This window comes from Hyperoodon ampullatus (genome assembly GCF_949752795.1).
Source record: "Hyperoodon ampullatus genome assembly, chromosome: 14".
Classification (NCBI taxonomy): domain Eukaryota; kingdom Metazoa; phylum Chordata; class Mammalia; order Artiodactyla; family Ziphiidae; genus Hyperoodon; species Hyperoodon ampullatus.
Window position 1 is genome coordinate 53148517 of NC_136927.1, and position 25616 is coordinate 53174132.

Consider the following 25616-nt stretch of genomic DNA (forward strand, 5'->3'; position numbering starts at 1 on the left):
TGCAGCCTGATTCCAATGGGACAGACACCCACATGGCCAGACCAAACCCCAGGTCACACCACTGTGGCCCCTTCAGCTAGGGATCCCACTGGGAGGGCAGCTAATGTGTTACAGGGCTTGGGTATTGGGGAGCCTGCAAGCCAGATGAGGAAGGGGCAGAGGTGTTCATGGTTGGGAGCTTAGGAAGGGGTCCCCAAGGACATTGGGAGGGGAGGAAGCAGGAGGGTGGAGGGGGCATCCATATCTCCGCCTTCCCCAGCCATCAGCCCTCCTCCCCCAGCCTTGACGGGAACTAGAGGCCAAAGTCTGCCCCAAGGCCAAAAAATTGATTGTTTTGCAAGAAGAGGGCAGGAGTGGGACTGCGGAGGGATTGGCAGGGGAGGGCACAGCCCCTCATCCTCTAGCCTGGGCTGGGGGCTGTGTCTGGAAGGCTGAACTGAAGCCCGGACTGTGCCCCCACCCTGGGACGGGGGAGGCAGAGAAGGGCCTGGGCTCAGGCCGCCTGCCAGGGCTGATAAGGGGCCTCTTGGGGCTCCCACAAACGGTTTATCACTGGGGGTGGGGGACAGACTGCAGGGCTCAGGAGGGGGCACGAGCATGGAGCGGCTTTGGGGTCTACTCCAGAGAGCGGTAAGATAGAGTGGGGTTGGGAGACCCTTAGGCTTTCTCTCCAGGTCCTCAGTCCCCTCAAAAACCCCAAGGCTGGCCCCTGCCCTTCCCTACCTCCTGCTCTCCCCTCCAGCCTGCTTCTTGGGACCCTCTCCCCTGCCTTGTGCTCATAGCACCCCGAAGTCACTGACCCTGTTATTGCCAGATTCCTCCCCATCCTCCAGGCCTCTTTTCCCTATTTCATGTCCACCACGCCCCTACAGCAAAGGTTGTCCCCAGGACCCTCTCAGACCATCTACAAGCGTGTGGAGGGCCCCCAGCAGGGGCCCCTGGAGGAGGAAGAGGAAGACAGGGAGGAGGGGACCGAGCCACCGGCCCACTTCTTCCCCATGGAGCTGAGGGGCCCCGAGCCCCTGGGCTCTCGACCAGCTCGGCAAAACCCCAGACTCTGGGCAGCAGCAGGACGAAGAGCCACCCTCTACCTGGTCCTGACAGCCCTACTGATCTTCACTGGGGGTGAGAGGCATCCCCACCCCCAGTGGAGGGTGTGGGCTGGGGGGGATATCTGGGGTCCAGAGAGGGGCACAAGGAGAATCTCCATCTTACCACCCGCCAGCCTTTCTCCTGGGCTACGTGGTCTTCCGGGGGTCCTGCCAGGCATGTGGGGATGACGTGATGGTGGTCAGCGAGGACATGAACCATGAGCTGGGCCCGGACTCCCACCAGGGCACATTGTACTGGAGCGACCTCCAGGCCATGTTTCTGCGACACCTGGGGGAGGGGCGTCTGGAAGATACCATCAGGTGAGGATCCGCCGGTCCCATTCCAGGCCCTCAAAAACCATCATCTGCTCAGACTCAGCCTCCCTTCCTCTTCACCCGGGACCCTGAGTCCTTCCACCTGCCGCCCTGGCCTCCCTGTTCAGTGGTCCTGGGAAGGATAGAAGGCATTTGGGACTGAGGGGAGGGAGGGCAGCAGATGACACGTTTGGAAGCTGGGGGAGCTGCCTGGTTGAGCACAGAGGGCTCCAGCGTCCACATATGAAGTGGGACGGACCCAGAAAAGGCTTGAATGCCACATTGAGGAGCTGGGGTTTGTATTTTTTTTTTTGGAGCTGGGGTTGTGACCTGTGGCAGTGGGGAGCTCTGGGGGGCTCTGAGAAGGGGGGACTTAGGGAATCAGAAAAAGAAGCAAATGCATGTGTGGGCAAAGACCATCCCCCAATCTGTGGGGTCTGCCAGCCCAGCGTGAGCAGGCTAGCGTTTCTTTTGTCCTGCTGAGGTCACCTTTTCCTACTGGGATGGAGCTGCCCGGGTAGGTCCAGAGAAGAGGTCAGGAATCATTTCTTCAGTGGATTTTCCTGGGTTTCCTAAGTAGAAAATTATATAACCTATATTCAGTGAGACGCACAGCTTCTTTTCCAATGCATATATCTTTTATGTCTTTTTCATTTCTTATTGCATTGGAGAGGACATGAATTTAGGTAATGAGATAGTAAATATCCTTGCCTAGTTCCTAACTTTCATAGGAATGTTTTTCTAATACCTTGTCATTGTCGCATTGTTGCTTTTTTTTTTTTTGAACCCAGGCCCTCAGCAGTGACCGCCAGGGAATTCCCCCAGTTAGGTTTTTAAAAGCAAATTAAGGAAGTTTCCTTCTATTCCTAACTTACTGAGACTTTTTCTCTTTCTTTTTAATGATCAGGAAAGGAGGAACAAGAATCAATTTTTTTTCAAATATTTTTCCAGAATGTATTGATATGATCACATGATTTTTCTTCTTTAACGTTTATGTAGTCATTTGTATTAATAGATTTCCTTGTCTTCATGAGATCAACATAAACTTGATCGAAGTGTATTATTATTTGTTGATACACTGCTGGATCCATTTTGCTTGAATCTGTGGCATCAACAACATGCATGTTTTTTTGTTTTGGTTTGGTTTTTAAATTAATTAATTAATTTATTTTTGGCTGCGTTGGGTCTTCATTGCTGCACGTGGGCTTTCTCTAGTTGCAGCGAGCAGGGGCTACTCTTCATTGTGGCGCGCGGGCTTCTCATTGCAGTGGCTTCTCTTGTTGTGGAGCACAGGCTCTAGGCACATGGGCTTCAGTAGTTGTGGCGTGTGGGCTCAGTAGCTGTGACGCATGGGCTCAGTTGCTCTGCGGCATGTGGAATCCTCCTGGACCAGGGCTTGAACCCGTGTCCCCTGCATTGGCAGGTGGATTCCCAATCACTGCACCACCAGGGAAGTCCCTACATGCATGGTGTTCTTTGTTGTTGTTTTTTTTTTCCGTTGAGCAACACTTAGTAGTCTGGGTACAGCCTGAGCAAGTGGATGGTTTGACAGATCTAGGGGGTGGGGGGTGGCACTGTGGATGCCATCAAAGGGCAGGGAGGCAAGACGGGAGCAGTGAGAGGGAGCGGGCAATGACGTGATGTATGACTCTAGGTTGGTTGGGGAAGGAAGGGAAACCAGGGAGGAGCTGATAGACATGGAGAAATTGGACAGTGTGGAGTGCTCCGTGGGGTTGAAGAACAGGTATAGTGAGCCTAAGGGAGTGAGTTCCAACGTGAAAAGCTCTGGTCAGGGAGTGAGATTCTGGAACCTTTAAGATTTATATGATAAACTGTGTCCTATTTATCTTGCAGTCTCCAGCACCTACCACCATGCCTAGCACTTAGTAGGTGTTCAGTAAATTGGATCAGTATTCCAGAGATGGAGTTCTGGGGACAAGATCCAGGATGTGGCCTGGGAAGTGGCTGGCCAGGTGCCAAAGTCTTCACTGAAAGTGGATAAGTGACCAATTGGCTAAAAGATAACAGCAGCGAGGAAGGCCAGAGGGTGGGACTGCTGGATGGCACGGACTTTGACGGAAGAGAGTTTCGTGGTCAGAAATGTGAACAGTGGAGCCAGAATCACACCTTCTCTCTGGGCCTGGGTGGTATGAGAGCCTGAGCTGCCTTTTTCACATGTCCCAAAGGAGACCTAGCCTCCCAAGGGACAGCCAGGTTTCTGCCAAGGCAAAAGGTAGAAGGGGTATTCGGTGATGATGCTGAGAAGGGAAGTTTATTTGCCATGGAAAGAGCACAGGTGGAGCTGGTTGAGAGAGAGGCCATGCAGGGGCCATGCTGGCACAGGTGAGATGGAAGATCAGGGAGAGTTCCAGTGACAGCAGGCTGGCTAGTTAGGTGGTGACTATGGAAGAAGACAGGGTGAGGTCTCCAACCAGACAAGTGACCCCAGATTCCACCGGCAACCTTGGTGTAAGGTGTCTCCATTAGGCCCAGCTGGAGAATGAGAGAGATGCAGGGCCCCTCACCTCTGCCTAGCTAGCCCTTTGGAAGAAAAGTGTTTTCATGCCTGGGGCAAAGCACAGGCCAGTGTGTGTATGTGTGGAGGGGACAGTAGGTAGACTGATGACTTTGGCCTGACCTGTGAAGAACCTAAGGGGCGGTGGACAGGACCCCTGGCTATCAGAAGCTGAGGTTTAAGCAGAAGGAGGCCCTGGAGACCCTCCAGCAGAACCCTGGTAGTGATGGCAGGAGAGCCTTAAGAGCCCCTCACTGCCCGGAGCTGGGGCCACCCCACACCTCTGGCATCCTTCCCCGTCCCGCCCTCTCCCCCAGGTCCCCAGCAGTCCCTGCCCCTCTCTCCTCCCGCGCCCCAATCCCCCCTCTCCCTGCGCAGGCAAACCAGCCTTCGGGAAAGGGTAGCCGGCTCGGCCGGGATGGCAGCCCTGGTTCAGGACCTCCGCGCAGTGCTCTTGCGCCAGAAGCTGGACCACGTGTGGATGGACACACACTACGTGGGGCTGCAGTTCCCGGACCCGTGAGTGCAGGGGGTGGGGTTGGGGGGCGAGAGGGGTGGGCGGCCTGTGGGTGGGTCGCTCACCACCCCCGCTCCTCAGGGCTCACCCCAATGCCCTGCACTGGGTGGATGCCGCCGGGAAGCATGGGGAGCAGCTGCCACTGGAGGACCCGGACGTTTACTGCCCCTACAGCGCCACGGGTAACGCCACGGTGAGCGCCTTCTGCCCGCTCCCCAGGATGGGGCAGCGTACGCTTTCCCTGGCGGTGGGGCAGGGGCGCGCCTCACTGTCCTCCCCATCCTCCCCTGCCCAGGGAGAGCTGGTGTACGCCCACTACGGGCGGCCGGAGGACCTGCAGGACCTGCGGGCCCGGGGCGTGGAGCCGAAGGGGCGCCTCCTGCTGGTGCGCTTGGGGGTGATCAACTTTGCCCAGAAGGTGAGGGTCCCTGGATGCGGGTTGGGGCGGAGCGGGGAGGGTGCCGGCTGGGGAGTCCGGGGATCGGATGGCAGCAAATAGGAAGCGTCTAGGAGGCGGTCACAGAGAGAAAAGGAAGAACCAAATGGGTCGTAAGAAACCGTTGGCAGGGAACAAAATCAGGAGGTTGGGGTGGGGAACAGAAACGGGAGGGAATGTGGGGTACAGTGAGGTTTGGGGGCTGCCGAGGCACTGCGGGAGGGCAGAAGGCGAGGTCTAGGGGGTGCCCACAGCCTCTCTGTGGATCCACAGCTGCAGATCAGAGGCCGTGCCATTCCACTTTTACTTGCTCCTTCAGCCTTTATAAATCCGTTTGCTCTGCGAGAAGGGGTCCTTTAGCCACCTCCCTTCCCCAGGTGGCCAGTGCCCAGGACTTTGGGGCCCAAGGAGTGCTCATATACCCGGACCCAGCAGACTTCTCCCAGGGCCCACACAAGCTCAGCCTGTCCAGCCACCGGGCTGTGTATGGACATGTGAGTCTCGGGGAGCCAGTAGTGCCTTCCTGTGGTCCCAGGGCTGCAGACCTGCCTAGGATGAGGCTGGCGCCCTATTCTGGGGAGTCCGGCTCACAGTTTCAGCGTGGGCAACCCTCTCCCCACAGGTGCACCTGGGAACGGGAGACCCCTACACACCTGGCTTCCCTTCCTTCAATCAAACCCAGTTCCCTCCGGTCCAGTCCTCGGGCCTCCCCATCATCCCAGCCCAGCCCATCAGCGCGGACACTGCCTCCCTCCTACTGAGGTGGGGGCCATGTGGGGACCAGGAGGGGAGGAGGCAGGGAGAGGTTGGCTGCAGCTAGCCCATAAGGTGCCTTTGGGTGAACTAGAACAAGGTGGCTCTTCTGGGTGGGCATGGCCTCTTGCCATGTGGTGAGTGGAGCTCCAGCTGGATATCACACCCACCTCTGCTGGGCACTCTTGAGCAGGACACAACCTGCACAACTGTCCAAGGCAGGCCTGGCTGCACTGGCCCCTCAGGCAGAGTACAGATGCAGAGAGCTGGAGCCAGAGGGTGGGAGGGAGAGAAAGAGTGAAGCGGGGGCTTTGGACTCTTCCATAGCCTGGGACTCTCTGCCACTTCTAACCCTTTCTGCTCTACCCCTCCCCAGGAAGCTTGAAGGCCCTGTGGCCCCCCAGGAATGGCAGGGGCACCTCCCAGTCTCCCCTTATCGCCTGGGCCCTGGGCCAGGCCTGCACCTAGGGGTCAACAACCACAGGGCCTCCACCCCCATCAGCAACATCTTTGGCTGCATCGAGGGCCGCTCAGAGCCAGGTGTGCTTGCTTATCCAGCATCACCCACACCCTGCAGCGGGGGAGCTGGGGTTAGCAGGGAGGGAGGCTGGCAAGTTGGGGATGGGCTGGAGCTGAGGGGGGTGGCAGTGAGGAGACCTCACGGTTGAAGCTGTCCCGACACAGAATGGGCAGTTCTGCACAGTAGTGAGTCCCCTAGCACCAGAGGTGAGCAAGCATAAGTTGGGTGATGTTAAAGCATGAAAGGGAGGTCAGACTAGATAGATGAGCCTTTCAAGCATAACTTGTTGTGGATAACAGTGGGGAATCAAAGTGGGTTCTTGAGCCAAAGAGTGTGGTACCTAGAAGCGCTGAAGGAAGAGGCACAGGGAGGCCTGTGATGAGGCTCACATGAGGATGCTGGTGGTGGGAGTGTGAGTGGGAAGGGTTAGAGAGAGATTTGAAACCTGTCAGGACTTGGTGAACAGAGGGAGCACCCCAATCAGGGAGGTAATGGAGCCCAGAATGACCCCAGGCAATGTGATGAGGGAGCAGCACACCCAGGAAGGGCCAAGGGGAGGAGAGGAGCTCTCTTTAGGGGCAGCAGGGATTGCAGGGCTGAGGCTGCAGAGATGTGAGGGGCCTGGAGAAATGGGCCCTCCCAGGGTCGAGGGAGAAGCCTCTGGGTTCTGCCCATGTAAGAGGTGGGCCCCAACATCCCCTCCCCCAGATCACTATGTTGTCATTGGGGCCCAGAGGGATGCATGGGGCCCAGGAGCAGCCAAGTCCGCCGTGGGGACCGCCATACTGCTGGAGCTGGTGCGGACCTTTTCCTCCATGGTGAGCAATGGTAAGGTCAGGGCCTGGGCCTGGGCCGGGCAGCTGGGGTTGTGGTCTGAGCTAGGACAGGGCAGAGAGGCAGTTACGAGCACAGGCTGAAGGGTGGCCACTGAGACCTGGGCTCCAAACCTGGCTCCTCCATGTCCTGGCTGTGTGGCCCTGGGCAAGTCACTTCACCTCCATTTCCTCATTTAAACATGAAAGTCCATGTCTGAGTGAAGATTAAGCAGGAGATTCCCTATGTAAGCAATCCCCATCACTGATACAGCTGAGTCAGGGCAGACCCAGGTGAGATGGGCTGGGATGGTGGCTTGATGGGAGGGAAGGAGAGACCCCAGGGGACCAGGACAGAGGAAGACAAAAGGTGGGTCTTTGCCTGGCCCCCAGCCAAGCCCATCCTCCCTCCTCCCCACCCCCCCAGGCTTCCGGCCCCGCAGAAGTCTTCTCTTCATCAGCTGGGATGGTGGTGACTTTGGGAGTGTGGGCTCCATGGAGTGGCTGGAGGTAACCTGGGGTCCTGGGCAGGTAGGCAGGCAGTGGGGAGAGGCAGGGGGATTTCATACTCCACACCCCTCACCCACAGGGCTACCTCAGCGTGCTGCACCTCAAAGCCGTAGTCTATGTGAGCCTGGACAACGCAGTGCTGGGTGAGCAGGGGCAGTGCCACCACCTGGGCCCCCTCCGGTGCACCCTGCCCTCCGGGCCAAGCCTTGAGCCCGGCATCCCTCTCCGCAGGGGATGACAAGTTCCACGCCAAGACCAGCCCCCTTCTGATCAGCCTCATCGAGAACATCCTAAAGCAGGCAAGAGCCTGGCCAGGAGTGGGGGATGAAGGGAAGCTGGTGGCCGCCAGAGTCTGACTGGTGCCCCCCAACCTGCCCCCAGGTGGACTCTCCTAACCGCAGTGGGCAGACCCTCTTCGAGCAGGTGGTGTTCAACAATCACAGCTGGGAAGCTGAGGTGTAAGTTGGGCAGGGAGGAGAGGGAAGAGAGCTGGGGGGGGATATGTGGGGGGACCCTGAACCCACACAGCGCTCCAACCTGCCCATCCCCAGGATCCGGCCGCTGCCCATGGACAGCAGTGCCTATTCCTTCACGGCCTTTGCGGGGGTCCCTGCCGTTGAGTTCTCCTTCATGGAGGTGAGACTTCCGGGCCCTGCCCCAGAGCAGCAGCCCCTGGGCCTGTTTGCACTGTGCCCGCGCGCCAGCCTCCGCCCTGTCCCGGCAGGATGGCCCGGTGTACCCGTTCCTGCATACGAAGGACGACACCTATGAGAACCTGCACAGGGTACTACGGGGCCGCCTGCCTGCCGTGGCCCAGGCTGTGGCCCAGCTCGCCGGGCAGCTTCTCATCCGGCTCAGCCACGATCACCTGCTGCCCCTCGACTTCGGCCGCTATGGGGATGTGGTCCTCAGGCACATCGGCAGCCTCAATGAGTTCTCCGGGGACCTCAAGGTCCAAGACGCCAACCCTGCTCCCAGCTTCTGGCGGTGGGGGGTGCTATATTCCATTAAAGTGCTGCCCGGGCCAGGGGATCTGGCCCCTCTCCCCTTGGTCTAGGGCCCCTCTGGCAACCTGGCCCCTTTACTCCTGCCCCAGTCACTAAGCCCCTAGGACCCACCTGGTACCCGCCCAACCGCACATGTCTTCTCTCTCCCTTCATTCTGCCCCAAGCATTCTGTCCCCCTATACCTCCTCACTCCTGCCAGGCCCGGGGTCCCAGCTCCGTCCCCCAGCACCTGGACCCCCACCCTAGGCCAGGGTCATGGCCCCTGCCGCCGGCCCCAGCCCGCGCCTTCGCCCTCAGGCCCGCGGGCTGACCCTCCAGTGGGTGTACTCGGCGCGGGGGGACTACATCCGGGCGGCCGAGAAGCTGCGGAAGGAGATCTACAGCTCGGAAGAGAGCGACGAGAGGCTGACGCGCATGTACAACGTGCGCATTATGAGGGTGAGGCCCCGCCCAGCCCGGCCGTCGCCGGCCGCCCCGCCCCGCCCTCTTCCGGCGGGGTGGGGGCCCCGCTGGGGGCCCCCCTCCTCTCGGCCCTGCGCCAGTGCGCTGTCCTACCCTCGTTCCGCTTTCGTTTGTCCCTGTCCTCGGGGCGTTCCCAGTCCTGGACTCACAGTGCTTTGCTCACAGACCCGCCAAGCTGGAGCGACCACAGAGGCGGGCCCGCAAAGTGATGAGACAGGGAGGGTCAGCCCCTTAGCCACAGTCTCCCGGCCACCTAATGGCAGAACTGGGACAACCGCGCCCCCTCCGGTTCCCCACCGCCTCCTCTCCCTTCTGGAGAGAAGAAGCATGTCCACGGTGGTCCATGGTCTAAGAGGCACAGGATTATGGCTTGGGAGGTGCAAATGGTGTAAACAATTCAGAGCGTAGAGAGCTCTCTTACTTCTGGTGAGATGGATGAAACCCAGAAAGGCTGCCTGGAGGAGGTGACATGTGAAAGTTATACAAGATTATTATTCCCTCCTGCTTAGCTTTGAATACTTTGCAACCTGCACCCCAGCTCCAGTTCCAACCCATCCTCTTCCTTCCATTTCCTTACCCCAAGAACTCAACCCTGCAGCCCTTTGATCTCTGGAAATGGGTGGGTAGGGACTGTAGGCTAGGGGAAAAGTCTATAGGGCAAAATGATAAGCAGGGCCATCCTCAGTGAGTGTGGGGTGAACCGGGACCTGGCAGTGTACACATGCGCAGTTTCGGGATGATATGTCTGGCCCTTGCAAGGTCTTGTTCTTTCTCCCCCCTCCTTTTTCCTGTTGTGTCCCTGCCTGCTTCCCTTGGCATCATTCATACCGTCTTTCTGTTCATAAGCCCACCCATCTTGCTCTTTGGCCCTGGCTCCTTTCTCCTGGAATGGGCGATTCATTCTCATTCACAGATCTTGCTTTAACCCCCGCTGTGCCAAACTCTAGAGACAAAAAAGACACCCCCCTCACCCTATCCCTGAAGTTGCAATGTGACCCCCAAGGGATAAAGGGCATCTGTGTGTAAGGGACACGATTCAGACTCAGGGCTGGAGAGTAAAAGATGCAGGGCTTCAGAACCTCAAACAGGGCTGGGCCAGACCCAGGGAACTTTGTGGTTCTAACCCAGGGGCTGGTAAACTAGCCAGCAGGCCAAATTTGGCTTGCCACCTGCTTTCGTAAATGAAGTTTTATTTTAACACAGCCATGCTTGTTGATTTTCCTATTGTGTATGGCTGCTTGTGTGCTACAGCAGCAAAGTTGAGTAGTTGCAACAGAAACAGTGTGGCCTGCAAAGCCTAAAATAGTTACAATCTGGCTTTTTCCAAAAAATGTTTGCTGAACCCTCCTTTAGACTATAATGTGGGTCTTGAGGAACAGACAGAACTTGGGTTGGCGCAAAAAGAGCATGTTTCAGGATGGAGACACCAAGAATAAGGGCATGGCAGTGCAGTAGGCCTGGCTTTCCTTGGGAGTAGTGTGTAGACCAGCAGAGCCAGAACAGAAGCCCTGTGGAGGAGCGGAGGGGAGTGGGTTAGGGATCAACTATGGGGAGACTTGAATGCCAGTATAAGAACTTTGGGTTCTGGGGCTTCCCTGGTGGTCCAGTGGTTAAGACTCCTCGCTTCCATTGCAGGGGGCACAGGTTCGATCCCTGGTCAGGGAACTAAGATCCCCGCATGCCACATGGCAAGGCAAAAAAAAAATAAAAGGATGTTTGGGTTTTGGGGGTCTGTGTATCAAGGAAATTTGGAAGGTTTCTGAGCAGGCCGGTGATGTGGGCAAAGTGGAATTTTAGGAAATACTTGGCCAGAGTGTAAATAGCTTGAAAAGGGAACAAAGTTAGTGATAGCTGAGCTCTGGGTGGGTGAGGGGATTGAACTGATGTGAGACATTTGGAAGGAAAAATGGACAGACTGGGTGTTGAGGGAAGAGGAGAAGAAGAATAATAGCAGCTGCCATTTATTGAGGGCTATCACGTGCTAAGGCTTTACTTCACTTTCTCCCGTAGGACTCCTCCAAATCCTGTGAGTTTGCTATTATTGTACACAGTAACTGAGGCTCAGAGAGGCTAAGTGACTTATTCAAAATCACACAGTAAGTGGCGAAGCTGAAATTAAGGACCAGGCAGTCTGACCCCAAAGAGAAACTGGAAACCAAAGTCTGCCCCTGTGTCCACCCAACTCTTTTTTTTTTTTTTTTTTTTTTTGTGGTACGCGGGCCTCTCACTGTTGTGGCCTCTCCTGTTGAGGAGCACAGGCTCCAGACGCTCAGGCTCAACGGCCATGGCTCAGTGACCATGGCTCACGGGCCCAGCCGCTCCGCGGCATGTGGGATCTTCCTGGACCAGGGCACGAACCCGTGTCCCCTGCATCGGCAGGCGGACTCTCTACCACTGCCCCACCAGGGAAGCCCACACCCAACTCTTATTCACCTTTGAGTTTGAGAGCCTGGCACTTGGGGTACGCCGTGGTGCTCATGAGGGAAAGTGGGTGCGAAGGTCAAGTTTTTGGAAGAAGTTGGTGTCCACATGTGTGTGAGGCTGTGGCTGGGTACCCCCTACCCCAGTGGGGAGGTCCAGCAGACTGGGGGACAGGATTCCAGGCAATGATTTGTGGAGTAGACTTGGCAGTTGTCCCCATGAGGTCCCAGTTGAAGCCAGGGGCGTGGATGAGCTCTCTAAGTGAAAGGTGGAGGACTTAAGAAGACATGAGTGTGTGAGACCACCCCTAGAGATTCTGATTCTGCTGGGGTGGCACCCATGCAATGGTAATTTAAAAATCTTCCTCAAGTGATTCTAATGTGCAGCCAGGGTTGAAAACCATTGGATTGTAGGTAATGAGAAGAGGAGAAAGTAGAGGTCGAACCCTGGGCCTGCCCACAGGTGGGAGCAGAAGGAACCGGAGAGGCTGGCAGAGAGGTGGGAGAACTGGGCTAGGAGCGCGGCCATCTCAGGAAAGACCAACAGCATCTGAGTCAAGAGGGTGAGGACCCAGAGTCAGGCACTTCATTAGGGCTGGCCTGTCCCCTTGTCGTTTGACTCTGGGTTGTGGGCATTCACGCAGGTGGGCAGGAATGACTGGGGTATGGGGAGGTGAGGAACAGCAGGACGATAGACGGTTCTTTGAGGCTTTGGGCAGGGAAGTGAATGGGTGAGGAAGAAAGATGCAGGCTTGGAAGCTCAAGGGGTAGAAAGAAAGGGATCCAACCCAAAACACAGTGGGAGGACGCATCCTACCTGACTACTGATGACGTTACAGAACGACCATTCCTGATTGGGTAGCCGAAGGGAGGTGGGACTTAAAGAGGCTGCTCAACAATATTTATTAAGCGCGCATGAGGTCCCAAGGTTGGTCTGGAACTGCTGTTCGGGCTCCAACCTGATCCCCTTCTCGGCGCAGGTGGAGTTCTACTTCCTGTCCCAGTACGTGTCGGCGGCCGACTCACCGTTCCGCCACATCTTCCTGGGTCGCGGAGACCACACGCTGGGTGCCCTGCTGGACCACGTGCGGCTGCTGCGCTCGAGTGGCCCCGGGGCTCTTGGGGAGGAGGCCCAGGTCGCGCGGGGCCTGGGCTTCCAGGAGAGCCGCTTCCGGCGCCAGCTGGCCCTGCTCACCTGGACGCTGCAGGGGGCAGCCAACGCGCTGAGCGGGGACGTCTGGAACATCGATAACAACTTCTGAGGCCCGTGAGCTGGTGGGGGCGGGGCACATGCCCCTGCCCCCTGCCGAGAGCGCCTGCTCTCCCTTCGAGTGATTTCTGGGTGACCGAGATGCCTGTGCACCACCTCCCATTACTGACTCATTTTTAGCCCTTACCGTACCTCCAAGGGCCCCAGTAATGACGCCAACGCAGACACCCACACACCCCAGGCCCTGCAGCGTAGGAGTAGGTGAGCAGTGCCTTCCATAATGGGATGGTCATACCGTCAGCTAGTCAGGGAGCAGCGTCTGCTCTCTCAATCACAGCCCCTTCCTCTTCGGGAGCAGGGTCCCCCCTCTACAGCTAGAGACCACTCTGGAAGGTTTCCTAGGCCCTGGGACCTGGCCAGCCTTCTTGGTGGGAAAGATCCGCTGGGACCATAACTTTATGGCCAACCCATGTCCTGCAGTGGGAGGGGCTGGGGTTTGAACCTCAATAAACCACCTGTGGCATCTGTTGTTTACAGGCACTTTTATGCATCTTCCTCACCCTCACCTCACCCAGTCATCCCTCCCTTGAGAGCTAGGGAAGGGTTAGGCAGAAGGGGCCAGAGAGGATGCAAGTGGGAATGCTGTCTCCATGGGGAAAAGAGCTGTTCCTGTTACCTAAGGAACTAAGAAAACTGCCTGAGGAAATAAGGAGGGCCCTTCTCCAAAGACCACCACGGCGGGGGGGTGGGGGGGTGGGGGGTTGGGGTCTGGCTCTGTACCTTCTCCTGGGACCAGGGATGGCTACATAATTTGCAAGGCCTGGTACGAAATGAAAATGTGGGGCCTCTTGTTCAAAAAGCAAGATTTCCCTGGTGGTCCAGTGCTTAAGACTTTGTGCTCCCAGTGCAGGGGGCGTGGGTTCAATCCCTGGTCATGGAACTAAGATCCCGCATGTTATAAGGCGCAGCCAAAAAAAAATTTTTTTTTGTTTTTAAAAAGCAAGAACAGGGCTTCCCTGGTGGCGCAGTGGTTGAGAGTCCGCCTGCCAATGCAGGGGACACGAGTTCGTGCCCCGGTCCGGGAAGATCCCACATGCCGCGGAGCGGCTGGGCCCGTGAGCCATGGCCGCTGAGCCTGCGCGTCCGGAGCCTGTGCTCCGCAACGGCAAAGGTCACAACAGTGAGAGGCCTGTGTATCGAAGAAAAAAAAAAAAAAAAAAAAAAAAAGTCTGTGTCCCAAGCCCCTCCCACCCCTATAGCTGCCCTTCATAGCTTTGTCTCAGAAAGCCTCCTGATCCCGCTGGCAACAAGGCCTTTTCCCAGCAGATATCCGCAAGATCATTAATGTGAGATACCTCAGATGCCTTTTGGGGTCCTGGGCACAGACAGCCCAGTGTGGGTGGTTTTGTGAGGGGTTTGCTGGGCCGCGGGGAGAGCCCTCCTCACATCCTAAACACAGGCTGCCATTCTCTGCACAGGATCAGGCTCACGTGTCACCGGGGCCAGTTCTGGGTGTGGGAAGGGCAAGGTCCCCAGGGCAGAGGGGCAGCTCCCAAGGCCCCCAAAGTAAAGCTGGAACAACTGATAACCTTCCAGCAGCATAACAGACTGAGTCTGTCTTAACGTTATCTTGCTAATTTTTGTCCCCAATCAACAAACTGCCAGTGTCATTGGCTTCCCTTCTTCCTTTCCTCCCCTCTCGCCTTACATCTGAAGGAGGGCTGGAAGCCTGCCTTTCAAGGAGCCTATTCTTTTCCTTTGCCCTAACTTCTCCTGCCTGGTTAGGCTGATGTTATGGCAGGCAGTGCCATCTGTCCCCATCTTGTCAGAGACCTTGGTGTTTCTGACCCACAGGGGCTGAGGTCAAAGGAAGAGACAAAATAAAAGCAGGTAAAGGGACAAAAAGGCAGAAGAGGATTCTGGGGGTGGGGGTCGGGGGGAAGCCCCCAGGCAACCCTGGCAAGAGGCTCTGATGGCTCAAGATGGCAGGACCTGAGTTCTATAGCAGGTGGGAGTAGGTGGTATTGGGGTCTGTTTCTTTTTAGCTTAAGGTATGTTGGCTTCAGGGCGGGATCCTATCCCTAGGATAGGGCTAAGGGGGATCTTAAGAATCAACTTTCCCAATTCCCTCATTTTAGAGGCAGAAACTGAAGCTCAGAGAAATTAAATGACTTGCTCAAGGTCACACAGTTTTTTTCGGTGCAGCACCAGGCCTAAGACCCTGATCTTCTAAATCCTCACTGGGTCTCTTCGTTCCCCAATGTTCGAGGTCCCCTGGGAGTAGGAGGAACTAGAGGAGAGAAGTGGGAAGAAAGGGGCATGTTCCTTACATTTCTCAGTTCAATTTTACAAATTTATTTTATTCAGCTTGGAAAATGAATACAAATCCCTGGGTTTTGGGGGGAAGGGGACGGGCAGGAAGAAGGAAGTAGGAGTTGAGGCAAGGTTATGAGCATCACAGTGGCTGTCTCACGTCCACGTCCAGGTCCATGTCCCTGCCTGGGGAGGGGGCGTGGAGGTTGAGCAGGGAGCTCAGGTCCGGAGGAACACCATGGTCAGGAGGCCTGGAGAGGGGAGGAAGAGCAAGGTCATATGTGTAGCCCGCTGGCTCTGTATGCCCTCTTTCCAGCCCCCACTCTCCTCTCTCTGGGCCCGGATCCCCTACCACCACCGTGCTCACCCAAGACGTAGGCTGCCACCAACTTCTGTCCCAGGGAGACGTGAAGGATTTGGGGCAGCTGGCTGCCAAGTTCATCCTGGAGCGGCAGCAGCAGGAAGGCCACAGAGACTGTGCCCATCAGCAAGAAGAGGAGGAAGGAGCTGGTGGCCAGGTGCGGGAGGGGGTCTGGGAAACAAGGCCCATCAGGAGCTCTAGCCTCCACTCCTGCCCAGCCCAACCCTCCAGGGAGGAGGCTGAAGATGGAAGGTGTACCCACTTTCTGTTGGACATTGGAAGTGTCCTCTCCTCCCTGGAGCCTTCGTCCCCATAGCCTTAGGAAACCCTCTCCCCTCTGGTCCCTCATCATCCGTTTTCTCTCTTCAACTCTGCCTTGATTACAGGCTCCTGTGTATCTGTGTGCCAGGCAGGGACCTCTGTCTCCCACAACTTGGTACATAATTGCTCAACCTGGTTTCTTATTATTTATTTTTTTTTAATAAATTTATTTATTTATTTTTGGCTGCGTCGGGTCTTTGTTGCTGCGTGAGGGATTTCTCTAGTTGCGGTGAGCGGGGGCTACTCATTGCGGTGGCTTCTCTTGTTGCGAAGCACGGGCTCTAGGTGCGCGCGCTTCAGTAGTTGTGGCACGTGGGCTCAGTAGCTGTGGTTCGCGGGCTCTAGAGCACAGGCTCAGTAGTTGTGGCGCACGGGCTTAGTTGCCCCGTGGCGTGTGGGAATCTTCCCGGATAAGGGATCGAACCCGTGGCCCCTGCATTGGTAGGCGGATTCTCAACCACTGCCACCAGGGAAGCCCCCGGTTCCTTATTGAACTGAACTGAGCTGACACATGATGGGAAGTACTGAAGTCAGAGCTAAAGGAAGAATTTTTCTCTTTAAGTGGACGCCAGAAACCAAGGAAACTGCAAAGTCTGCTTTTTCCCTAACCTGATATAAAATCTCAATTCCTAGAAATGTTTCCACCAAAAAGCAAAAGACTGAAACAGAAGGGAATTCCCTGGCGGTCCAGTGGTTAGGACTCTACTCTTTCACTGCCAGGACCCTGGATTTGATCCCTGGTTGGGGAACTAAGATCCCGCAAGCCACCAGGCACAGCCAAAAAAAAAAAAAGACTGAACCGGAAGACCTCTTCAACTCCAACTGAGCTCATGTCTAGGGTCATGCTAGGTCCTCCCTCCTTACAGAACTCAAGAATTCCCAGCCCTAAACTCACTCTCTGGGAAGTGCTGAGCCGTGGGTGGTGCTGTCCAGGAAGGAGGCTCTGGGTGCGGCGTTGGGTCAGGCTGTCCCTGAAGCTCAAGGGGGTACGCTGGGGCCCTCAGAACCGAGGTGATGTCCTTGCGCCCCACCACTCGGCCGTCTGTTCCCTCCTCAGACAGCTCAATGCGGAAGCGGTCCTGGACATCATAGTGGCTGGGATTGGGGGCCACGTGGCGAATCACACTGGTCCCAAGAAAGGAGAGCGGCCCATTGAAGGGCAGTGAGAGGCAGTGATCCAAGAGGACTCAGGCCCCACCCTCCCAGTAAACTTTCCCTTAGGGACACAGACAGAGGGTGGGGTAGACAGGTTGAAGAGGACCTGGTCTGAGGCTTAAGCCTCGGCACAGTAAATCAGAGAAAGGTGGCAGCGACCCCTGGCTTTCATCAGCCTCCCCACCCTCTCAACTCACATGTCAATGCAGGACTGAGACTTCACATATCCTTCCGCGTCAAACACTGTGTATTTGGCAGGTGCTGTGCACAGGACTGAGGGGAAAAGGCACACAGACAGAGACCGACTATTGCCTCAGACAACCCGCACAAGCCCCGCCCATGGAGTCCCCCCCTGCCTTCTACCCCAGGGCTGGACATCCGACCGTACTCATCTGACTGCTCCAGCCCACCCAGCTCCCCAGTGTTCTACCGCCAGGCCCCAGATCCCTAGCACGAAGCTCCCATCCCCATCACCTCGGAAGCGAAGCGCTGCTCCCGTGGGGTTATAGAGGGTCAGCAGCTGCCGAGATCCACTCCGCTGGTCCGCCCTGAATACTAGATCCGGGGGAAAGACGAGGACCGGGACAACAGGTCCCGAGGGAGGAGGGGCGCCCCGGGACCCCCGCCCAGGAGCCCCCGGACCCACCAGCTCCTGGTCCTGGGGCGCCCCACGGCGCATGCAAGCTCTGGGCGGTGGAACATCCGAGGGCAGAGCTCAGGGGACAGGGCCTGGAGTATAAAGCCGAGGGGCGAGAGGGGCGAAAGGAAACGGGATGAGATCGTAGGGCAGGGCCTGGACTGATGCTGCCGCCGCCTCGGGATCCCCCTAGATGAGGGCCCCGCAGGCCAGGCCCAGGCCCCCCAGACCCTTCCTCTCCACAGCTGTGCCTTAGGTCCCTTTAGGCCCCGCCCCCAAACCCTACCTCGAGGGTCACGCCCACCCCGTAAACCCAGCCCCTCCCGGCTCCCAGCCCTGGCCCTAGTCTTCAGCCCCCATCCCGATCTCCATAAGCCCCGCCCCTCCCCGCCCCTTCCGGGCCTCCCAGGAAAGGGGTGGCCCCTCTCTTCGGCCCAATTCCGCTAGCCGCCGCGCCCTCTTCCGGAGTGGCCCTTTCCGTCTCCTGCTCTCCCGAGACCTGTATCTGTGCCTCCGATCCCTCCCTGAGCTTGGGCCGGCGCTTCTTCGGGCTTCCACCTCCGAACGGCAGCTCGCGCTACGAAGCTCACCTCTGGTCACAGCACCTGCCAATCAACCTGTGGCCGGACCAGGGCTGCCATCTTCCCGGCAGACCGTTTCTGCTCTTCCGCCGTACGGCCTCTGTCATTGGCCAGGGCGGACTGGTTTCAGCTCTAAGTATACACCGATTGGTGCACCTAAAGAGGTGATTGGCTTGATCCCAGTGACGAAAAACTTTACGAGCGTCTCTGGCTAGAACGCTAATCCTGGAATTAGTCGGGCGGCGAGGTCGGGGGGAGGGGCCCGGGCGAGGATGGGAGTCAGGCTTTGTTCCTTCCTCCCCACTCTGAGGCCGTCCAAATCACTAGAATCACATCCCACAAGGGAGCTCTCTTTCTCCACTTCAGTCCCAGGTTCTCCTAGATGCTTCCGCAGCAATGAAAGCCGTTTTCTGTACTACGAGTTGGAGGTTGCTCCCAGTTGGACTCGGTTCGTAGGCCAGGGCACTTCTCTTGATTCCTTCCTGCACGGAACTTATATTTGAAATCACTCATATTTGCAGAGGGAATTAATATTCAGAATCTTCAGCTCCCCTTACAGACGAGGAAACAGCCTCGACAAGGTGAAGAATCTCACGCATTTGGTTAGCAGCGGAGCAAAACAAAGTTACCTGAAAGCCTTCTCTAAGCACCCTATCAAATGTAGAATCTCCCTTTGCCTGTCCTGTTACCATGCTTTTGTTTTCTTCAGAGCACTCCTAGAGCTACTTGACATCATGTTTATTTTAGTTTATCTCTGCTCAGGTAGAATTTACTCTCCTGTCCACAAGAGCAGCGACTTTGTTTTGTTGTATTCTCAGCACCGAAAACAGTGCCTGCCATTTGGAATGCACAAATGAATGAGTGACTAGGATGAACTTCTGAGCTGAGATCTGACTGAAGTTAGGTAAGTGAGCCAGGAGATGTCTGTGGAAGAGAATTCCGGATAGAGGGAACAGCAAAGGCAAAGCCCGGAAGCAGGTGTGTACTAGAAATGGCCAAGGAGCCAGTGTGATGGAAGAGATTGTAGGGGAGACAATATTCAGAGATGAGATGAGGTGGGAGGGAGGACACAGATCACCTAGAGCCTTAGAGCCCACAGTAGGACGTCGGATTTTATGCTGAGACTGATAGGAAACTATGGAAGAGTTGTTTTAGTTCCTTTTTGGCTGCCCCAGGCAGCTTGCAGGATCTTAGTTCCCCAGCCAGGGATTGAACCCCAGCCTTCAGCAGGGAAAGTGCTGGACTGCCAGGGAATTCCCTTAATTTCTTTTTTGTAAACAGCTTTATTGAGGTATCTTTGACATATAAAAATTGTATATATTTAAGGTGTACAACTTGATGTTTTTTTTTTTTTTGTGGTACGCGGGCCTCTCACTGTTGTGGCCTCTCCCGTTGCGGAGCACAGGCTCCGGACGCGCAGGCTCAGCAGCCATGGCTCACGGGCCCAGCCGCTCCGCGGCATATGGGATCCTCCCAGACCGGGGCACGAACCCGTATCCCCTGCATCAGCAGGCGGACTCTCAACCACTGCGCCACCAGGGAGGCCCCAACTTGATGTTTTGATATATGTAGACATTGTGAAAAGATCACCACAATCAAGCTAATTTACATATCCATCACCTCCACGTAGTTACCATTTTCTGTGTGTGTTGAGAATACGGGAGAATTTTGAGCAAAGGGGTGACAAGATTTGACTTACATTCTTCTGTATAGTAACTGTTGAGTTTAATGAATGAATGAAAACAAATCCCCAGAGGAGCACCAAAACCATACAAATGGACATGTGACCCCTTCCTCAAGTCTAGAAACATTTATTTGGATAAGAAAGGGGTCCCTAGGGCCAGGGTCCCGAGGCTGGCCTGGGCTCAGGCTTGGGATCCAGCAGCCTGAACAGGCTTGGAGGGGCACCTCTTGCTGAGGTTGGTGAGGATCTGGTTCTGGGTGGGCCGGTAGAGAACCACAAAGCTCTCTGGAGGAAGGATCGGACCTCTGTTTTCTTCCACCTGGCCCATCAGCAGATAACTGATTCCTAGGGAAGAGGAGGAAGGGATTGAGAGTTTGTGTAACTGAGACCTTATAGATGTACCCCCTCATCCCAGTCCCTCAGATTCTACTGCCTCCATCATTTTCATGAGAATAAGTCCCCCTCTGCATTTTCCCACATCTCTGTTACCTTTCTTCATGGGGGGGCACTGCTTGCAGGGCACATAAAACTTCAGGGAGGTGTCAGTGGGGGGAGAGGGCAGGTCCAGGCCTCCGGTTTTGTAAACACCAGTGAGATTGACAGTGACTGTGAGGCCCTCCCCTGGGCCCCGAACCATGGACTTCACCATTCCCGTCACCACTGTGGGAGAGAGAGGGAGAGGTGAGGAGACAGGAGGCCAGGGCAGGGCTGGAACCAGAAGGAGGGGGGCTTTGGGGACAGGAGGGGAGGTTAGAGGAGCTGGAAGGGCAGAGCTGGGGGACGGGGCTGCTTACCCAGGTCGCTGTTACAGAAGTGGCTCTGCAAGGTGCCTGCCCGCCGGCATTGTTTTGGGCAGGAGACACTGGGTGCATCTGGGGGGGGGGGGAGGGGGGCACTGTTTGTGGAGGGTAACCTACCCAGCAGGTAGGAAGGACCACTGTCCCCACAAAAGCCGCATTGCTTTGAACTTGTTCAGAGCTCTATCCAGCTTCGTGTCCCAGCACCCAGTACCAGCCATTAGCACAGAGGCGGCACCCGTGGGTGCTGTACTGAATGAATGAATGAATGAGCGCAGGAAGGAACTCGGATACAACTCCCTTCAGTCTGCGTCCGCTTCCTCTGCCTTTCCAGACTCACCGGGGCCCACCGGAGTTGCCTCTGCCTTAGGCGCGGCCTTCGGTTTCTCCTCAGGTGGGACTCTGGGCTTGACTTTGGGCCCGGCTCCAGGCTTGGGGCCCGGGCCGAGGAACGGGGGGCTCGGCCGGGCGTCCTCCCCCGGCCTCCGGGCTGGCCCTCCTTCGGTGGCGCCCCGCGGCAGGGTCCTGTAGGAGGCCGAGAAGCCGTCGGCCGTGACGCTGAGGTCCGAGACGAACTGGACGAGGAGCTCGTTCCCTTCGGAGGAGATGGGACTGCGGGCGCGGGGCATTGGGGGAGGTGTCAGGCGGGCAGCGCATCCTGCCCCCTACCCAGGCCGGCGGCCTTTTCACCTCTGGCCCTCGGTTGTCTGCGTTAGCTTCCCGATTTCGCAAGCACCACTCGCCTCTCCATCCACGGACCCCAGGCTTGGCGTCAAGCCTCGTCTTCTGCCTGGGCCGCTACCCGCTCCGCCCACCCGTTTGGGGCCGGCAGGTTCGCCTCCTGCGGCTTCAGCTCAGCCCCGCCCCTCCCACCAGCAGCGCTGTCCCCCCGCTCCCGCACCAGGCGCGGCGGAGACTCCCGGACGCCATCACCCACCCAGGTGCCGCCCCCTCACCCCGGGGCTGTGTCGCCGCAGAACTTCCCCAGCCGCTTGGCGTCGTCGCTCACGGCGCCGTTGAACACGCTGACCGAATCGTAGCGGCAGTAGGAGTCGGGCTCCAGGTCAAACTTCCCGAAGGTCAGTGAGATCACCTGGCGGCGGGGCAGAGGCGGAGGCTGCGCGGCGGGACCCCGGGCAGCCGAGGGAGCGGAGCTCTCGCCTCTCACCTCCTCCGCCCGGCCGCCGCCGCCTCCGGGACGCTTGCCGCGGCCTCCTCGCTCACCTCCCGCGTGCCCTCCAGCCCCCCTCTTAATGCATTCACACAGCTCGGAGGAAAACACACATCCACGGGGGCCCTGCAGTGGCCTCGTTCGCCGTAGTCCGCAAGGTCAAGTCCTGGCTCATTCTCAAGGAACAGACCCAGAATCCACCTCCGCCACCACTACTCACACACACACACACACACACACACACACACACACACACACGCACGCACAAATCAGTTTATATATCAGCATCGGGTACCTCGCTCTCGTAAGGTTCGTCACAGTCGTAATTTGACATTTTTTGTTTGGGTGCAAGCAGGTCTGGGTCTGTTTTTGCTGCCCACCATGCAAGCTCAGTGCTCGGGACATTGTAGATGTTCAATAAATCTTTGCAGGCTGCATACTGGAGGACGCCGCCTGGGTCCCCGAGGGCAGCCCGGGCAGGGGGTCAGTACCTGGTCCGGGGGCGCGATGATGTGCCAGGAACAGCTGATGCCCGGGGGGTAATCGGACTCGGGCCAGTTGGGCGTGGTCAGGGTTCCCTGGGCCTTCTCCAGCCGCCCCCCGCAAAATTGGTGCTCTGGGGATGGGAGAGAGGAGTGGGGGTGGGGGGCGGTGGAGACCCTCGGTCAGCTGGAGGAGAACTCTAGGCTGGGAGCCCGTGCAGAAAGCTCAGATGTCTGGGTCTCGGGATGATGGGGCGAGAAGAGAGGGAGGAAGAAGGGGGTAGGTTAGCAGAGATGGGGCTCGGAGGAGCGGGGCTCCGGGAGGTCTTGGACCGCGGTGGGGGTGGTAAGTCTTGGACCGCCGGGCACCCAGGCGGGCGGTGGTAGGGGGAGGAGGAATTGACTGGACACGCTCCCTTCTTGCCCCTCCCCCTGACCCGAGGCCACATCGCGAAGCCACATCGCGAGGCCACATCGCTCCTCTTCCCCTGGAAGATCCCATCTCCCCGGCCCGGCAGAAAAGTCCCCGTCGCAGCTGGAGAGTCCCCATGTTGTGAGGGTGCCCTCAAATTTGGGCACAGCCCCGAGGCCCCTTTGGGGAAGTCCCTCAAACATTTTAGGGGAGACTTCTGCCGCCAGGAGGAGGTGATGGGACCGCAATCGGGAGCCCCCGGGCTGGGTGTAGGGGGCTCCGGGTTGGGGGAACCTAGTCCCCCCAGCCCGGGGGTGCCCCCTCGCGCCCGTCTGAGGGAGCCCGATTGCGGACGGGGGCGGGCAGTTACTCACCGTCCCAGTAACCCCAGGCCGCCCATTCCACCCGCGGGTCGGTGACCCATTTCCGCCTCGCGCCTGGGCGGGGGCCTGGAAGAGGGGGTGGGTGGGAGCGGGAAGGGGGGGAGAGAAGACGGGGAGGAGGGACTGAAGGGGCGGTTAGTGAGGAAAAAGGGTAAGGGAGATAATGGGGGTCCCAGGCTCTTGGGGTGGAGGTTAAGGCTGGGGTGGGGCCTGCGCCGGGGGCGGGGCCAGGAGAGGGGAACAGCGGAGGTGAGGGAGGTCTCACCAGTGCCTGAGGTGGACCGCCCGCTGTACCAGAGCAGGAAGCCTCGTCCTCCCGTGCCCTCGTCCGATGTCATCCTCAGGGTCACCTGGTTGCCGGGGGCGACTAAGGGCGCTGGCCGGAAGGTCCCGCAGAAGCGTCCGAGCCGCTGGCCTGAGGTTCCAGGCCCGGCAAAGACCTCCAGAGCGTCATAACGGCAGGAGGGGTGCAGCTCCAGGTCAAAGACTCGGAAGGAGAGGGACACAGTCTGGCCCTCAGGGACCTGATGGTGGGGACAGGGTCGGGGACCTGCAAAGTCAGGCCGGACACAACCAGGCAGAGGGCACCTCTTTTTCCCCAAGCATTTCCTACAGAAACTGGGCCTGAAGCAGTGGGGACCCCATCAGGATGCAGAGCAGAGGGCTTGTGGCTTGTGCAGGGGACAAGACCTAAGGTCTGTGGAGAGACCAGAGGGGATGGGGATGAAGGTGGGAATGGAGAAGCAGGCTCTGAGTTAAGGTGTGAGGATGCTTGCCATGTGTTACTGTGGACACTGATGCTGTCAGTGACCAGAGGGGAAGGGGCTGGGACTTCCCCAGGGAGAAGCGGCGGTCCTTGCCGGGAGGGGGGTTCCCTTAGCAGTCTGGCCTCTGGCTGCCTGGACCCAGGCCTCGGGGAGACTTGGACAAGGGGACGGCGGCCAGAGGGGCCTTCTCACCGTTATCGTCCAGACGCACTCCTTATTGGCGGGGTAGAGGTTAGGGAAACCCTCGCTTGCCAGGTAACCCGACTCCCCTGTCACATCCCCTCCACACAGGAACACAGGTCTGCAGAACAGAAGAGAGGTCAGGCCTGAGTCAGGGAGTGGTGCAGGGACTGGGGTAGGGCAATGAGCATGGGGGCGCCAAGAAGGGCAGCCAGGGGGATGAGGGAGGGAGGCCCGAAGGATTCGAGGCGGCCTCAGCCAGCGGGGACGGGACTGGGGTGGGAAATACTCCAGCAGAGAATCAGGAAAAAGTGGGACCAGCAACTTGGCTGTCCCTCCAGCCCCTCAGAGTTCCCACCCCCACCCCAGCAGGAATTCCCGGAATCCTCCTCGGCCCCCCTCCGTCATTCTCCCCCCTCGCCCTGCCTGGCAGTCAGGGCCTGGAGCGGCCTAACTACTTCCAGATGTGGACACAGCCTCGAGGTGGGGGGGTGAGGGGGCAGGGAGGTGAGGGAGAAGTAGCAGCCAGGGCCCTGCGCTCCCAACCTTTGCCCTGCTCCGGTTGCAGCTAACTACTGCGGTGACTGACTCCCACGTCTCCCACTTGCAGCCCCCTCTTCCCCACCCCCCCAGTCTCTAATTCCCTCCTGGAATCCAGATGTACAGCTACCAGGCAAGTTCAAGGTGTTGGTGCTCTCAGGTTCCATGGGGGGGCCAAGGGTCTGGGTAGGTGGGGAGACTTAGAGGACAGAGGACGGAGGGTGGAGGAGTGGGGAGCAGTGGTGACCGCAGGAGACAGTGGTCTTGCAGCAGGGAAGGAGGACTTGGGGGCCAGAGAAGGGTGAGGGCTGTGGGAGATCTGGGCGGGTGGTGTGTTAGCAAAAGAATCTACAAGATCCACAGGCATAGCCCCCCAGGAATCAGGGATCTGAAGTTCACTCAAGCCATCTGGAAGGTGCCGAGAGACCTACCTGGTGTAGTTGGGGCTCTGGCCCTGGGTGAAAGGCAGCAGCAGGGCCCAGGCAGTGAGGAGGGGCCCCAAGAGGGAGGCTGTGGTAGCAGGCAGCATGGCCCGAGGGAGAGGCGCTGGGGTCCTCAAGACAGAGGCAGCAGCTGAGTGTAGCAGCAGCGGCAGCAGCAGCAGCAGCGGGGATAATCAGTGCCAGATGAGGCAGCCTTGGGCGTGTGGGCGTGGGGACTGGCCAGTGGGGCGGGCGGCTGGGAAGGCGGAACAGGGAGAGAAGAGCCGGGACAGTGGCGATTCCAGGGGCCTCTCTAGGTCCAGGACACATAAATACTGACCCAGTGTGGGAGCGGGGGTGGAGCAATGAAGGGCAGAGGGAGCATCAGGCTCTCAGCATAATCCAGGCCGTCCAGTCATGTCATCTGCAAGCCCACTCTGTCCAGTGCCCGAGCATCCTTCCAACACAGCCTCAGGTCTTTCCTGAGGACTCTCCAGCCCACCTGTGATCCTCCCCATTCCTGCTTCCTCAGCACCCAGAGGAAGTCCTTCTCTGGACTGCCAACCTCTAATCACTTACCCACTTCCTGACCACCCTCTGCTCCAGTTTATTTTCCACTTCAAATGTCTACTGTCCTCTCCATACCCGGGCCAGACTAGGCCACAGAGGAAGAATTCTGCTCACCCATCTTCTCTCCCAAATATTTGGAGGTATGGGTGGGGGCAGGGAGGCATGCTATGTGGGTAAAGGGAGTGTCTTCCTTATTGAGGAAGAGGACGATGGAGTAGAAAGTAAGGGAAAGGACAACATGTGAGATCAGATCTGGAAGGGAAACAGGAGGA

At 57.8% G+C, this 25616-nt stretch overlaps 3 protein-coding genes across 5 annotated transcripts; 1 reads left to right on the forward strand and 2 right to left on the reverse strand.

Annotated features, from left to right (window-relative positions):
* Positions 1 to 576: 576 nt before the first annotated feature.
* Positions 577 to 12620, forward strand: TFR2 (transferrin receptor 2; the record flags this gene model as incomplete). 2 transcript variants are annotated; one of them, XM_079718678.1, is made up of 18 exons in its annotated part: positions 577 to 630; positions 873 to 1125; positions 1226 to 1412; positions 4300 to 4440; positions 4520 to 4631; positions 4734 to 4856; positions 5252 to 5368; positions 5497 to 5636; positions 6004 to 6167; positions 6856 to 6975; positions 7387 to 7469; positions 7549 to 7612; positions 7701 to 7768; positions 7851 to 7927; positions 8021 to 8105; positions 8194 to 8421; positions 8774 to 8914; positions 12339 to 12620. In XM_079718678.1, 18 exons carry the CDS (start codon positions 598 to 600, stop codon positions 12618 to 12620), a joined length of 2418 nt encoding a protein of 805 aa, XP_079574804.1. The 2 variants fall into 2 exon arrangements, with proteins under 2 accessions (XP_079574804.1, XP_079574803.1); XM_079718677.1 differs by having other exon boundaries at positions 598 to 630; positions 900 to 1125.
* Positions 12621 to 14912: 2292 nt separating this feature from the next.
* Positions 14913 to 17397, reverse strand: MOSPD3 (motile sperm domain containing 3; the record flags this gene model as incomplete). Of its 2 annotated transcripts, none has more annotated exons than XM_079718912.1 (5): positions 14913 to 15132; positions 15249 to 15413; positions 16459 to 16658; positions 16916 to 16991; positions 17193 to 17397. In XM_079718912.1, 5 exons carry the CDS (start codon positions 17395 to 17397, stop codon positions 15101 to 15103), a joined length of 678 nt encoding a protein of 225 aa, XP_079575038.1. In that variant the 3' UTR covers positions 14913 to 15100. The 2 variants fall into 2 exon arrangements, with proteins under 2 accessions (XP_079575038.1, XP_079575037.1); XM_079718911.1 differs by having other exon boundaries at positions 16459 to 16688.
* A 2334-nt stretch (positions 17398 to 19731) lies between these two features.
* On the reverse strand, positions 19732 to 24881 carry PCOLCE (procollagen C-endopeptidase enhancer; the record flags this gene model as incomplete). The annotated part of the gene is made up of 9 exons (XM_079719198.1): positions 19732 to 19965; positions 20110 to 20280; positions 20415 to 20492; positions 20758 to 21029; positions 21374 to 21510; positions 22080 to 22204; positions 23131 to 23389; positions 23825 to 23933; positions 24784 to 24881. The coding sequence occupies 9 exons, from the start codon at positions 24879 to 24881 to the stop codon at positions 19802 to 19804; spliced, it is 1413 nt and encodes a 470-aa protein (XP_079575324.1). The 3' UTR covers positions 19732 to 19801.
* Between the last annotated feature and the right edge of the window lie 735 nt (positions 24882 to 25616).